The sequence below is a fragment of the Grampus griseus genome, assembly GCF_964374135.1.
Source record: "Grampus griseus genome assembly, chromosome: 16".
In the NCBI taxonomy this organism is placed as follows: Eukaryota; Metazoa; Chordata; class Mammalia; order Artiodactyla; family Delphinidae; genus Grampus; species Grampus griseus.
In genome coordinates this window covers 5,548,282-5,564,641 of record NC_139010.1, presented here as the reverse complement: position 1 = coordinate 5,564,641, position 16,360 = coordinate 5,548,282, and the positions used below count along the sequence as shown (strand labels likewise).

Here is a 16,360-nt window from a genome sequence, read left to right as displayed (position 1 = left end):
AGCAGGGGCACCATATCATTGCCGTTATGCAGAGGAAATGGACACCGTGTTTACAAATGACTGTGTTAAATGGATTAAATCATTGTCCGGGACCTGCACCTTCACCCTCTCTGCCCATGAGGGTACAGGTCACAAAACAGCAGAAAAAGGACCAGAACAGAGAACCAACCTTTCGTCAATCTCTTCATCTTCACCCTTGTCTTTAGCCCTCCACGTATGTCTCATTTTCTTCCTTTTCCATTTTTTTCCATGCACACTCAAAACCAGGAAAAGCGATTCTTTCAAAGCCCAAGAAGACATTCAATTTCGTTTTCTCAGTGTCATCCAGTGTCATGCAACAGAGAATGAGGCAGAGAATGAGAGACTCGAGATCACGAAATTCAGACTGCAGGGAAGAAAAGCAGTTTGCCACAGGAAGATGTGAAGAGTAGTCAGGCTCTAATCCCTCATTAGAATTTGCAAGTTTTATTATATATTGCTTCACCTCATCTCTGAATTTTTTTGGGCAGCTTGAAAGAAATCAGGCTCTATGCGAATAAGCTGCTAATTGCCAAACAGAAAATAAGCCACATCATTCTATCTTATTTTCTGCGTGCTACTGATGCTAACTGCTGGCAGAGAGGTTATTCAGAAGCAGCCACACTCTACACCGCAGTTTCCAACACGTGGTACCCAGGTACGCGGGATGAGGGTGAAGGGTGGGCAAAGAAAGAAAAGGGAACGAGCAATCCATCAATACCTGTGTACCAGGCACCCCACATACCCACGTTAACCATGATCGTGGTTAACCTTCCACCCACACAGCAGCACAGGGTAATCCCTGTGCTATTCCTAGTTTATCCAGGAGCAAGCTGGTGCCCAAGGACAGATGACAGGACGAAAGGGCACCACCACACTGACCCTGGGTCTCCTCGCCCACTTCCAGGACTCTCCATTCTGCCTGCTGAGCTGGTGAGTAAACACTTCACAGCTCACTGTAAGTAAATTACACCTCAACTAAAAATATACAGAATTGAAACTAAATATGTAAATAAACACTCGATAAATTTTTCACAGCTCCCAAAGGTGTTTTTAACTACTGACTCTCCCGGGTTGAGTAAGAGTAAATTATTTCTATACAGCAGAAACTAACACAACATCGTAAAGCAATTATACTCCAATAAAGATGTTAAAAAAAAAGAGTAAATTATTTCTGATTGTCACTTCATATAGAAATAGAAGAGTTGATCCTGCCAAGTGAATTCACCCATCTATCAATTCAGTGACAGGATGTGAGCCAATCAGTCCCACCTTATACATATATATAAAGTAACCTGCTGATGGACTGAACTGGCCCCGAGTCAAACACACAAAGCCCCCCTAGATGCTGCCACAGTCAGAGACAAATCAAAGGTTACCTTGCTTCCCTGGGAGGATTAGGACAAAAGTCTCCGGAAAATCTCTAATAAGAGGCAATCTGTGAGAGCAGGTTTGCGGAAGGACTGTGTGTAATCCAACCCACTCCCCACCATCCAGCAGTGCTGGGAAAAGGTGGGCATCCAATGGACGCTTCCTGACGAAATGAATGAACTCTGGTGAGTGTTTTCATCGTAATCGCCTTGCATGTTGTTAACATCCCTCATTTTGAAATTCATGTTGCTCTGAATCATTCTTTTTATTTAATTATTTATTTGTTTGTTTATTTTATTTATTTATTTTAGGCTGCACTGGGTCTTCATTGCTGCGCGTGGGCTTTCTCTAGTTGCGGCGAGCGGGGGCTACTGTTCACTGCGGCGCACAGGCTTCTCATTCCGGTGGTTCCTCTTGTCGCAGATACCGGGCTCTAGGCATGCGGGCTTCAGTAGTTGCGGCGCATGGGCTCAGTAGCTGTGGCTTGCGTGCTCTAGAGCACAGGCTCTGTAGTTGTGGCACACGGCTTAGCGGCTCTGTGGCATGTGGGATCTTCCGGGATCAGGGCTTGAACCCATTTCCCCTGCATTGGCAGGTGGATTCTTATCCACTGCGCCACCAGGGAAGCCCCGCAATCATTCTTAGTTACCTTCATGTGTGTGCGTTTCACTCAGCATTAAGTGTCCTGGATACTATTTTTACCTGCTCGGCAACCTCATCTTCTTGTAACAGATGAGCCCCACCTCATCACAGACACAGACAGGTAAACATGCTTGGCTAACGGCGGTACCTCGCCACTTTAGCTGCAGTAAGTGGTCCAAAAGAAGTTGGCACCTAACCCAAGCTCTCCCTGAAAGTTTTTGTACTGGATCCAAGGAGGGAGGTTCCCATCCTCCTCTAGTCATGGTCCTGTTAGCACAAAAGCTTTGAATTGCCACATGGAATGAAGTGGTGTGATCATTTTAAAACATACCTCCAACGAAAAGTGGTCTACTTCCTCTCCCCTTGAAGGTGAGCTAACTTTAGTCACTTGCTTCAAATGAATAGGATGTAGCAGAATTGACACCACATAATTTTTTAGATGAGGTCATAAACGATGATAGAATCTCTAGGTCCATCCATGTTGCTGCAAATGGCATTATTTCATCCCTTTTCATGGCTGAGTAATATTCCATTGTCTATATGTGTGTGCGTGTGTGTGTGTACACACACACACGCACACACACTACATCTTCTTTATCCATTCCTCTGTTGATGGACACTTAGGTTGCCTCTATATGTTGGCTATTGTAACTAGTGCTGCTATGAACATTGGGGTGCATGTATCTTTTTGAATCTCTGGGTATATGCCCAGGAGGGAGACTGCTGGATCATATGGTAACTCTATTTTTAGTTTTTTAAGGAAACTCCATACTGTTTTCCATAGTGGCTACACCAATTTACATTCCCACCAACAGTGTAGGGGGTTCCCTTTTCTCCACACGCTCTCCAGCATTTATTATTTGTAGACTTTTTAACCGGTGTGAGGTGATACCTCATTGTAAATGATCTGATTCAGAAACAGACTCACAGACATAGAAAACAATCCTATGGTTACCAAAGGGGAAAGGACGGGTGAGGGATAAATTAGGAGTTTGGGATTAAGATACTCACTGTTATATATAAAATAGATAAACAACAAGAACCTACTGTATAGCACAGGGAACTGTATCCAATATCTTGTCGTAACCCATAAAGGAAAAAATCTAAAAAAGAATACGTATATACACACACACATATATACGTACATATATACGTAAAACTGAATCACTTTGCTACACACCTGAAAGTAACACAGCATTATAAATCAACTATATTGATACTTCAATTAAAAAAAAACTTTTTTAAGATGACAGAGCTTCCTTCAGCTGCCTCTCTTTCTCTCTCTCTCTCTGTCTCTCCCTACATTCACCATCACGTTGTGAGAAAGCCAAGCAGCCCCCATGAGCCGCAGCCCCTGCTGAGCCCCAGTTCAGAGCCAGCACCAACGGCCAGACTTGAAATCGAGCCTTCACGTGATCACAGGCCCCACTTCATGCCAAATGGAGCAAAGAAGGGCTATCTCGACAGAGGTCCCCAGATTATAGATTTTTTGAGCACAATATATGTGGTCGTTCTGATAAGCCCCTAAGCTTGGGGGCAGTCCGTTACACAGCAACAGATAACGGGAAAAGGATTTTGGTCCCACATCGGTGCTGCTGTAACAAAGAACCAAACACGTGGCAATAGGTTTGGGGCTGGGGAGCTGCGTGGAAGTTGGAAGGGCCTTGAAGAGACGGTTAGGAGAAGCATGAAGGATCTCGAGGAGGCTACTGATGAGGAAGGAAAGGAAAGGAAGGAAAATGTTATTGGAAACCGGAAAGTGCCTTGTTTAGCGGCTTTTTTATTTGAAAACTTTTAAGTTCTAGATTTATTTTGTAACCAACTTCCAAGGGACCACCTGGCTGCTTCTCACTCCCCATAGTATAACGTAAGAAGAGAGAAATAAGCCAAAGAAATAACGTTACCATAAAGGAGCCAGAACTTACAGGGCTTGAAATTCAAATTATTTCTTATTCCCAGCCTTTCTGGATGACAAATGACGCTAAGATTAAGAAACAGCTTCCAGGCAAAGATCAAATCCAGACTGCTGTCAGGAAAATATGGTCAAAAGATGAGGCCAAGGACATAAACTGTAAAACCCTTTTTAAGACCACAGAAAGATTTAAGGTAGCGCATCACAGATCTTTTCAAATAGTCGAACAGCCAATTAAGACTTCTGAGGAGCATTACCCTCTCCCCCTCCAAGCCTTAAAGGAAGCCTGAAAAAAGAGACTTATCTTGAAGATATTTGTGGGTATAGTTTTTGTCTGATGGAGATTATAAATGGATTCATATAAAACCCAAAACGGGGACTTCCCTGGCGGCCCAGTGGTCAAGAATCCACCTGCCAGTGCAGGGGACACGAGTTCGAGCCCTGGTCCAGGAAGATCCCACATGCCGTAGAGCAACTAAGCCCATGCACCACAACTACTGAGCCTGCACTCTAGAGCCTGCGAGCCACAACTACTGAGCCCACGTGCCACAACTACTGAAGCCCGTGTGCCTAGAGCCCCAGGCTCCGCAACAAGAGAACCCACATCGATGAGAAGGCTGCGCACCACAAAAAAGTGTAGCCCCGGCTCACCGCAACTAGGAAAAGCCCACACGCGGCAACAAAGACCCAAAAGCACCCAAAAATAAATAAATTTTTAAAAGAAAATTTTTAAAGAATTATGCCAAGTTGGAAAAGAACAGAGAAAGTACAAAATGAAAAACAAAAAAGGCATTTGGACCCCCAAACCTGTATGAGTGGGAAGCAGGCTACTTTCATGGAAAAGGAAGCATGACTCAGAGTATAGAACCAAGAGCCCGGAGGTCAGAGCCTAGAAAATCATTTCCAGGCGGGAGGCCTAAACCCTAATCAAGGAACTGACCACGGGTAGATTTCAGAATTGCTATGCACCAGTGGCTGCTGGGTGCCCCCACTTGCCCCGTTGTGAACAAGTATCTTTAGCAGTTATCCTATGCCGGTCCCACCATCGTAGGTTGGGATCATGGGGGCTGACAGCCTATCTTATTAGTGCACAGGTGTTCAGATCATCCAGAGAAACTGAACTCAAGAAGCCATGCTCAAGGAATCACACCTAAGGAGCCTCACCTGCACCTGTACCTGAGTTAGACCTGTACTCATCAAGCCTGAGCCTGATGCCTTCATACATGAGAACTCTGAGGGGTTTTGAGAGGGAATGAGTATATTTTGCACATGGAAAGAATGTCAAAGCATCTGAGAATAGAGGGCAGTCTGTGGTGGTTTAAAAAGATGCCCACAAATTTACAATAGCCAGGATGTGGAAGCAACCTAAATGTCCATCAACAGAGGAATGGATAAAGAAGATGTGGTACATATATACAATGGAATATTACTCAGCCATAAAAAGGAATGAAATTGGGTCATTTGTAGAGACATGCATGGACCTAGAGACAGTCATACAGAGTGAAGTAAGTCAGAAAGAGAAAAACACATATTGTACATTAACGCATAGATGTGGAATCTGAAAAAAATTGGTAGAGACGATCTTATTTACACAGCAGAAACAGAGACACAGACATAGAGAACAAACGTATGGACCCCATGGGGGAAGCAAGGAGTGGGATGAATTGGGACATTGGGATTGACATATATACACTATTGATACTATGTATAAAATAGATAACTAGTGAGAACCTACTGTACAGCACAGGCAACTCTACCCAATGCCCTGTGGTGACCTAAATGAGAAGGAAATCAAAAAAAGAGTGGATATATGTATAGCTGATTCACTTTGCTGTACAGTATAAACTAACACAATATTGTAAAGCAACTATACTCCAATAAAAATTTTAAAATAAAATATTAACTAATTAAAGATGCCCACAAATTCTTTAGACCCTCCTCCCATCAACAGATGGAGTCTAATGACCCTGTGCTTGAGTATGGGTCACCCTTAGTGACTCACTTCTAAAGAATAGAATGCAACAGTAGTAACACTACCCGACTTCCAAGGTTGTCCACAATAAGTGATAGTTTTTGCCTAGATCTCTCTCTCTCAGGATGCCATCACTATGCTATAAGGAAGCCAAGCAGCTACATGGAAAGGCTACAGGTAAATGATCCAGCCATGGTCCCAGCCAGGTACCAGTAGACAGTCAGCATCAACCACCAGTGGCATACTGAAGTCTCCAACGGTTGGAGAACCATTTCTCCCTTCAATTCTGTCAATATTTGCTTCATATGTTTTGGGGCTCTTTTGTTTGGGGTATATATGTTGAAATTTGTTAGCGCTTCTTGAGAAATTAATACGTTTATCAATATATGATGCTTCATTTATTGCTTGTAACAGTATTTTACTTAAAGGCTATTTTGTGTGATAGTGTAGACATTCCAGCTCTCTTTTGGCTACTATTTGCATGGAATATTCTTTTCCATTTTTTCACTTCAATCTATTTCTGTCTTTGGGTCATTTGGGTCTAAAGTGAGTCTCTTTTAGACAGCATGTAGGTGGATCACTTTTTTAGTATCCATTCTGCCAGTCTCTGCCTTCTTATTAGAAAGTTTATTCCATTTACATTTAATGTAATTATTGATAAAGAAGAACTTACTTCTGCCATTGTTGTTTATTTTCTGTATATATTCTTTTTGTCCCTCATTGCCTCCATTACTGTATTCTTTTACGTTTAGGTGATTTTTTAGTACTGAACTGTTTTGACTTATCATTTTCTTTTGTGTATATTTTGTTGATAGTCCTTTGTGGTTGCCATGTGGATTGCATTTACTATCCTAAAGTTACAACAATCTGATTCAAATTGATACCAACTTAACTTCAATAGCTTACAAAAACTTTGCTCCTATACGGTTCCATGCTCCCCCTCTGCATTATTATTGTCACAAATTACATCCTTTTAAATAGATTTATAATTTTATAATAACATAATTTAGAATTTTATAAATTATAGATGTTATGCATTGTCTTTTAAATCATGTAGAAAATAAAAAGTGGAGTTATAAACCAAAAATACAATAATACTAGTTTTTATATTTGCCCACGTATTTGCCATGATTGTATTCTTTATTTCTTCATATGGCTTTAAGTTACTGTCTAGTGTCCTTTTACTGCAACCTGAAGGATTCACATTAGCATTTCTTGCAGGGCAGGTCTAGTGGTAAAGAACCCCTTTAGCTTTTAATATCTGGGAATGTCTTAATATCTCCCTCATTTTTTTAAAAAACAGTTTTGCTGGATATAGAATTCCTGATTGACAAATTTTTTTCTTTCCACATGTTAAATGTATCTTCTCACTGCCTTCTGGTTTCCGTGGTTTCTGATGAGAAAATTGCTGTCAGTCTTATGGAGGATCACTTGTATGTGATGAGTTGCTTCTCTCTTGCTGCTTTCAAGATTCTGTTTTTGGCTTTTGACAATTTGATTATAATGTGTTCCCATGTGGGTCTCTTTGAGTTTATCTTACTTGTAATTCATTTAGTTCTTGAATTTTTAGATTCATGTCTTTCATCAAATTTAGGAAGTGTGCAGCCATTATCTTTTCAAATATTCTTCTGCTCTTTTCTCTCTTCTTCTTCTGGGACTCCCATAGGTATATGTTGCTCTGCTTGATGATGTCACAGAAGTCTCTTGGGCTACCTTCAATTTTTTCCATTCTTTCTTCTTTCCACTCCTCAGACTTAAAAATTTCAATTGTTGTATCTTCAAGTTTGCTGATTCATTCTTCTGCCTGGTCAACTCTTCTGTTGAACCTATCAAGTGAATATCCATTTTATTATACTCTTCCGCTCCAGAATTTATTTCATTCCTTGTCGTAATATCTATCTCTTTACTGATATCCTCATTTTGTTTGTACATCATTTTTCTGATTTCCTTTAGTTCTATGTCCATGTTTCCTTTAGCTCTTTGGACATCATTATGATAACTGCTTTAAATTTTTAGCTAACAAATCCAATGCCTGGGCTTCCTCAGGAATGGTTTCTGTCCATTTATTTTATCTCTTTCAATGGGCCATGTATTCCCATTCCTTTGTATGCCTTTTGATATTTTGTTGAAAATTAGACATTTAAATATTTGGTAACATATTACATAACGTGGTAACTCTAGAAATTAGCTTCTCCTCCTTCCCCATGGTTTTCTGGGTTTGCGGGGCTTTTTTATGGTTGAAAGCTGTAGTGGTCCATCTTTTTAGGTACTTTTTCAAATTATTTTTGCCTCTTCCAACTTCCAGCAACAGCCAGCATTCCTTGGCTTGTGGTCACATCACCTCCTCATCTTCTGTTTGTCTAATCTCCCTCTGCCTCACTCTCATTAGGACACATGTTATGGCATTTAAGGCCCACCCAAATAATCCAGGATAATCTCCTCATCTCAAGATCCTTAACTTAATCATATCTGCAACACCCCTTTTCCAAATAAGGTAATACCTACAAATTCCAGGGACTAAGATGTGGCTGTCTTTTAGAGGGGTCCATGTTTCAGCCTACCACATGAAGCAACAGATAAGCGAAACAAGTGTTTTGAGAGAATAAGTCAAACAACAGAGAGAAAAGTGAGTGTCCTAACACCCTTGATCCCCTGACCCCAGTCATCCCATCCTCTTTTCTTCTGGCACTAGTTTAAATTGGGTCTCTTCCTCTTGAAAGCAGAGGTCCTCATGCAAAAACAAAACAAAACCAAAAAAAACAATTCTAATGTTAACTGAACTTTCACATGTTTCTATACATATTGTTTATCCCAACTAAGCTCACATTCCTTGAGGGGAGGTCATCGCTTACACACGTGTTGGTTCACCACAGCCTGGAAAACCTGGCAAATATTCAGTAAATAGTTGTTCGTGTGAAAGAGTGATATACATGATGTACTGGCTTAAGAGCCAGGCTCTGCTCTTAACTTGCTGTGGAGTTTTGGACAAAACAAGATGCCAGTAACAGCCAGGCTCCTTTGTGCGCAGGGAAAGGAATAGTCAACCCACTTACTCAAGTCACAGAATTTCCCCTTTTTTTAAACTTTTCTATCAAATGTCTACATGTGACCACAGAGTGGTCAAACCAAAGTATTCAAACGTTTGTAGAAATACCTGTATGTGTTTAGTATCTAACTCGGCCCTAAGTCCATTAGGTCTCTCATTATGGGCTTAATTGTGTGCTCCCAAAATTTATATTTTGAAATCCTAACCTCCAAGACCTCAGAATGTGGCTGTATTTAGAGACAGGGTCTTACATAAAATGAAGTCATTAGGGTGGGCCTTACTCTAATATGACTGGTGTCCTTATAAGAGGAAGAGATTAGGACAGAGACACATACAAAGGGAAGACCATGTGAGGACACAGGCAGAAGACGGCCATCTACACACCAAAGAGAGAGGCCTCAGAAGGAACCAACCCTGCCCGCACCTTGATCTTGGACTTCCGGCCTCTAGAACTGTGAGAAGTAAATGTCTGTTGTTTAAGCCGCCCAGTCTTGTGGTGCTTTGTTATGGCAGCCCAAGCAACTAGCACATTCCTCCTGCTAAAGGAAAGTCAACCATTTGTACTGAAAACAGAGTTTGGACCTGAAATCACTGTAGTGGGAAGATTCAGTCCTGTTTAGGCTTTGGCCCCAATCACAGACACATCCCTTCCAGGTGTGTTGGCTACTTCACAGTTGGCAGACAGAAGGGAAATGCTCCTTGAAAACAGCTGAAGTTTCAATTTCACTTGAAAAAGTGCAATTGTTGACATTTCTACAGTCCTGAACGCCCTTACAGGAGTGGTGATCACTGTACCCCAGTGAGTTGGCCCCAGATAATCTAAGTCACTGCCTTGTCCTGTATGGCCACCTGTAGAGCAGCTGAGCTCCATGGACCCAGATGGAGCATTCCCGCAGGTGAGCCTGTTGTCCTGGGATCCCAGCCAGCCTGTCAGCCACTCTGGGAGAGAGGCAGGAACACAGAAAACCTGTGGGAGCAGCTTCAGCACAGGAGGAACTTCCTGCCTGCCGTCCTGCTGCATCACAGACTCTCCAGCTTGAGAGACTGGTGTCACCTGCAGAGCCTCAGGCACGTACACAGAGAGAGAGGAAGACGTGTCCACTATCAACACAACCACCTACTAACACCAGTTTAAAAAGTGCTGCAGTTCAGCCCGCAAGAAAGTGTGTCCAAGTTCCAACTAATTAGACAGAGGAGGAGGAAAAAGAGATTTTTTTTTTGTCTTGGTGTTTGGTATTCAGCAGCACGGCTAACTTGGAGCTGTCAGGTTTCATCACGAATAATGACCGTGACCACACCCCACGTGACCCTCGCAGGGCAGACCAATTTCCTCACGACTGGGGAAGCAAAGCAGAGGCCACCTGGAGACCTGTGATGCGGTCACGAAGAGGGACATCCGCTCCCCTGTGCTTCTACCCCCAGAGCACCAAGGGGTCTAACATCCCACACTTAACACCAACGCAGAAAGAGCGGGGTGTGCACCCAGCTGGAACACGGGGAAGAAACGGCATCACGCTGAAATCATGCTTTAATCTGCTACAAATGAAAGGGATAGATATCACATGTAGAGAAACCCTCTGGGTTTATCCAGCTCCAATCCCATTAGGTGTTACATGACTGCGCACCCTTAGCACGCGTGAAAAATGCCAGCACACAAACCTGCACACACGGTGATGCTAAAAGCCACCATTGGCTGAGATCTCCGCCCTTAGCTGACAGAATCAGAGATTCTCCTGTAAAGAGGAAAAGACCCAAAGACAATGCAACCAAGGGACGTAAATGGCATACTGTACATATGCTCGTTCTGCGGCGTTTGTTTTTACGTTTCGCCTGTCTCCCAACTTTTCAATTTTTACCTAAAATAGGAGGCAGACACACAAGCTTTCAGTCTTGTGAGAATGATGCTAGAGACCAGCACTGAGTTAACGCGAGTGCTCAGCTCCTAATAACCTAATGGTTTTAGAGAAAATCACGGACCGTTTTCCTGATGCATCCCCAGCGTGGAGCCCTCATCCGTCCCTTCCCTAGTGGTCACATAAATAAGAGTTTCCAGAATCCAAAACCTTCCTAGCTAGGTTTTATCTCCACAGCTCCTACAGAGCTGTTTTCCACGTTGGGATGCAAGATGCTTTAGACCCAGCGAGGCCGGAGGCAAAGCAGAAGGACGGCCGGAGCACACGCTGGTCCTCTCTGAGCAGCTCCCATGGCCTCGCCTGACAACGAGGGTGGTGACACCTCCTCCCGGGAACTGGCCAAGGTCTCAGTTGATGGTGACTTGGATGTTTCTTGTGGCATTTTTCACAAGTGATAAGGGTGCAATCAGTTGAGTAACACCTACTTGAGATTTGAGCTTCTGTTTGTGTGTTTAATGGAAGCCCTGGCATCCCAGGACAAGGGGAGACATTACAAGCACCCCTCAGAGCAACAGAGGGTAAGCCCTGTGGATAACATGCCAGAAGGATGATGTTTCCAGACCCTGGGAGGTGGGGAGAGGAGGGAACGGTGTGGGCAGGAGGCTGCGGACAGACGCTGCACCCACATTCACATCGGAGTTCAGGGCAGCTCTTTTCAAGTCAGAACACAAAAAACAGTACAGGCTGCCGAGAGTCACATTTCTGCTCTGGGGACCCCAGCATGGTACCCGCCTCCCACCGACTCTGCTGTCCTGCGGGTATAGAAATGACCAGATTCTACTCAAGCTTGTTTTCTGCTTCCTAGGCTCGGATGAAATGCAGTGAAAAGGAATCCGGGGGTTTTCGCTGTGCTCAGTCACGTCTGAGTTCTGAGACGAGAAGGCATTAAACTTCAGGAAGCCCCGGGAGGACATTCAGAGTGGGGTCCCCGTGAAAGAAAGGGTGTTGGCTTGGATAATCTGCACACTCCCCAAAGAGCCACTGTGGATAGAGAAATCTTGCTAAAGAAAGAATTCAGAAAAAAAAAGGAAATGATGGCAACTTAGACAAGAACCGGCCACTTTCTAGCACAGTTTCATGCGTGGCCTCTGCTGTGATCATTTTTCTCTCAATGCCTCACATTTTTATTGTGCTAGAATTCTGTCACAATGACTATTGGTTGAGACAAAGAGAGAGAAAGGAAGTCAGTGCCGGCCATTCTTCACTCCAAGAAGCAAAGTCCAGACAAGCAGGAAGGCCAGCTCTGCGACGCAGGTAGCGGACATGGTCACTGGGGGACACGGGAGGCCAGGGCGTGTGAGAGGCCACGGATCCACGCAGGAACAACTAGGACAGTAACCATATTGAAATCCGTGGTCCATCACAGACTTAGAGAATGAATTTACGGCAACCAGCAGGGAAGGGTGGAGGGAAGGGATAGTTAGGGAGTTTGGGATTGACATGCACATACTGCTATATTTATTCAATAAAATGGATAACCAACAAGGACCTACTGCACAGCAGAGGGAACTCTGCTCAATGTTATGTGGCAGCCTGGATGGGAGGGCAGTTTGGAGGAGACTAGATACATGTTTGCGTATGGCTAAGTCACTTTGCTGTGCACCTGAGACTATCAAAACATTGTTAATTGGCTCTACTCCGACATAAAATTAAAAGTTTAAAATAAAAGATTAAAAAAAAATTTTTAAGGTGAAAGAAAGGAAGGGAGGGAGGGAAAGAAAGAAAGAAAATCATGGTCCACGCTCTGCTTTTCTCCCTCCCAGCACATCACAGACCCTGGTCGCTCCTCCCCCATCTCTGGACAGCAGTGTCTCCCACTGTGGGACTCTGAGGTCTCATCCTTGCCCCCAGTGGACATGGGATAAGCAGTAATGGGCTGAAGCATTTTGAGCCTCTAGGAGAAAGACCCTAAGCACATACCAAGTAGCGACATTCTTTTTCTCCCAAGCCCTCACAGTTTTATGCAAGAATATAAGGAAATATTAATCTTCCTTCCCTAGTGAGGGAGAGATGTATTAGAGGCCTGAGAAGGTTTCCCCACAAGGCATCAGCGGGTAACTCTGCCAGCGCTTTAATGAGCTAAAACACAGAACTTCCTATTCTGGGCTTATGGCTCCTTGCTCCGGAACACAAAGTCATTTTTATGAGTGAATCTAGAAAGAAAGAGAGAAAAGCAAAAAAAAAACCAAGGGGATAAGGTCACCCTCTAGATGCTACTAGCTAACCTCATGGACACCGGCAGACGCCGTCCCCAGAGACAGAGCACAGCTGCACAGCTGCTGCTAACAGAAAAAGAAGGGAGCCCACACGAAGACTAAATGCTGAGTGGCAAGGAATTCTCAGCAACTCTGAAAATGTTTATTAGTAACCCTGCATAAACTAGAGGAGAAAGGAAATTGTATTCAAATCCTATCTCAACGAATCTCATGACAACAAGCTCTCCACCTCAACGCTGTCCAAGCTTCCCTAATGCCATAGTGATCAGTTTACGAGAATTTATTGATCACCTACTATGTGCTAGTCCATGCCCATGCACTGGGCCCTGCAGCGATCCGTTTCAGACAATAGCCCGTTTCAAATCTCCTTTCAAGGCGAGCAGACTTTGGGATGGGGGCTTAGAGCAGTGGTGGCTCTTCCAGCTCTTGGCCCTTCTGTAAAATGCCCTTCCAGCATATCCTACTCACCCCTTAGGGCCTAGATACACTGCCACCTCCACCAGGAGGGACAAGGCCCATGGACTGAACCCCACCTGCCGGACTCAGCTGGCCACTGTACCACAGGCCTGATTCTCCATGGAGGAAAGTCCTACACCAGCGTTTGCCCAAATGTCAACATGCACCCCAATCACCTGGAAGGCTTGGGAAAGTACAGAATGCTGGGCCTACCCCAAAACTTTTCCTTCGGTACCCAGTGACATACAAACAAGGAAAAAAGATAGGCAGAAACACTGGATGAAGGTGCCTTTATTCTTTTAGCTTCCCTGTGAGGTGTGTCCCGTTCAACCTCGTCCCCTGAGGTGTTTCAGAGACATTTGGAGAAAAGACTAAAGAAGTGAGGCCTTCATTTCATGAAGCCCGTCGAAAGAACCACGCCCAGAATGTCCAAGTTTTTCTTGATCAGAAAAAGAGGGCGTGGTTTTCCACCTGTGTCAGAAGCTTTGTGTGTTCCAGAGAGAGCCGTGTTGTTAAAGGAACCAAGACTCAGCCCGTGGAAGAGAAAATAAACGTGTGCCACAGCTGGGAGCCTCAAAACCGAGGTGTAATTGTCTTCCGGAGACAGAAGCCCCCAGGGCACCCTGGTCCAGGAACAGCTCATCTGCTCTTGGTCTACAGCTGGGCGGGGGGAACGGGCTACTTCCCCAAGCCTCGGACCTGCTTCCTCTCCCGCACCCCTCACCCTCCATCTGGCCTCATTCTGAAATCGAAACGGCCTGTCAAAGAGAAGTGGCAGAGTTTACAGAGTTCCGCCTCCATCCCCAAATTCCTCTCCTTCCTCCCACCCCCATCACTCTCTACGCCCCACCCCAATGGTGTATGAGGACTCCAGACAGCAAGAGCTCTGGATGTCTCCTAGAATAGCATTTGCACCCTCCTTGTGGAAGTCGCTCACCCCATTCCTGTAGCGCCCCATTTCCTAATGGTCTGTGACAAATCCCCTGGGAAACCAGAATATGGGCCCATGAGGTTGAAGACCAAGCCTCAAGGCTACCCAGCTTCCTGGGGACCCCTAGATCTACAGCATTTCCAGACCAAACGTCGGTGTGCTAAGCTTGGTTATCACCGGCAGTCCACCTCAAGTTCATGAGAGGCTGGGGGAAGCTGGGAGTCCTTTTAGGCCCTCTCTTTTCCCCTGACCCAGCAGACATGGGTGTGAGATATTGCAGTCGGCACCTGCGTCCTTAAGATCCTTCCCAAGCCAACCATACCTGCGACCGTCCCTTGAACACAGCGCACCCTGTGTCCCCTCGGCTGCCATGACTGCCCTCGTCTGCTATGACCCAACTCCTGTTTGGGTGTCTCATTCTGTTTCTTCGGGCTTCTGACCAGCTCTTCCGTCGTCATGTTATGACTTCTCCTTTCCAGCTTGGCTACTTCAGGCCATCCACATGGGCATTTGGATACATTCGTGCCCACTGGCACAGCCTGGCATCATCTCTTGAGCTCATCCCATCTCCTACACCTGGTCCCCGAGACCATGAAGTCAGAAAGCTCCACGAGGGCTCATACCCACAGGCATCCCGAGGTCAGATACTGTATCCACCTCACTCTCCTATTCCTTCCACAGTGCTGAGCACACAGTAGGTGCTCAACAAACATTTTCTGATGCGTGAATAACGTTTAGGTATATCACACCTTAGGCAGATAGATGATGAGTTAATATAACTTATATTGTGCCAGTACTCAAGAGTGTTTCTGGACAATCAATAAAGTTATACTTAGGACCCAAAGGATTATTGCTCATCAAGTGCTTCGAAATCCACAAAATAACAGTGTTGTAAAATAGTCAACTGTTACTGAGTGGAGGTGATCAAAAGAACAGAGTACGTGATTCATCTGGGGTGTGGAGGATAGGGGTAAGTAAGGAGGGAAAGAGAAATTGGACATTATGGAAAAAAGGAAGAAAGAATCAATAAGCAAAGTAAAACTCACCCTTATCATAATCATCTTCCTCAACCGCTTTTTCTTGAAGTTTCTGAAGCTTTAATCTTAAGGATTTTACCTATGTTGGTTTGAAGGGGGAAAAAATGAAAACCAAATTACAATCGCATTCACGCAAACTTATTTTGCTAAAGCTAAGAACACTTAGAAACGATTTCGAAGCTGAACCACTTTATTCTCCTTTAAAAAAAGAACCACAAATGTACGTTTTTTCGATGCCAGATGCATTTGTTTCTCCAAAAAAAGTTATACAGAGAAAAAGTGTAATTGGAGCATAAAATCCACAAAAAGAGTTAGAATGTTATTTTAAACAAAAACATCACGTTGTACCCTTACCTGTGTGAAAAATGCATAACAAAAAGGAATACTAATTTCCTGACCTGACCAAATGGTTCCTGTTCAAAACACCACATTAAAATTGTGGAAGTAAACACACCAACGTTAGAAGAGAGACCAAGAGAAGAAAAGCATGAACTTCAACTCGACAGCGTGTCCTGAGGGCGTGGCAAGAATGAAAAGAAGGACTTTACCAAAGACGTCCTACGGTTCACACCCCTTCCATTACAGAAAAGGGCACTGTCTGACTTAACACGCATACGGACTCAATGATCCCATCACTTGTCTGAGAATCACCAACGTGTTCATTTGTAATTATTTCTCTTCTCAACAGGAGGCCCCGGGATTTTCTGCAGGGAGATTCTTAGCCTATGGATGAGTGGATTTAAGCTTGCTCCCTGAAAACCTGCTTCCTCCCATCCTTTGCCAGCTCACACCTACCTCTCCTTCCATACCTGGCTCAGGTGTCACCCCCACCAGTCCATGTGTAAA

At 44.3% G+C, this 16,360-nt stretch overlaps 1 protein-coding gene across 1 annotated transcript in view; it reads right to left on the bottom strand.

The window, feature by feature from the left end:
- DISC1 (DISC1 scaffold protein) overlaps window positions 1-16,360 on the bottom strand; it is a gene marked incomplete at both ends in the record, with an annotated part of 341,831 nt that overhangs the window by 264,097 nt on the left and 61,374 nt on the right. The window contains one exon of the mRNA XM_082673688.1: window positions 15,524-15,593. Within this exon, the coding sequence (XP_082529814.1) occupies window positions 15,524-15,593 (70 nt within the window). The remainder of the gene's footprint in view (window positions 1-15,523; window positions 15,594-16,360) is intronic.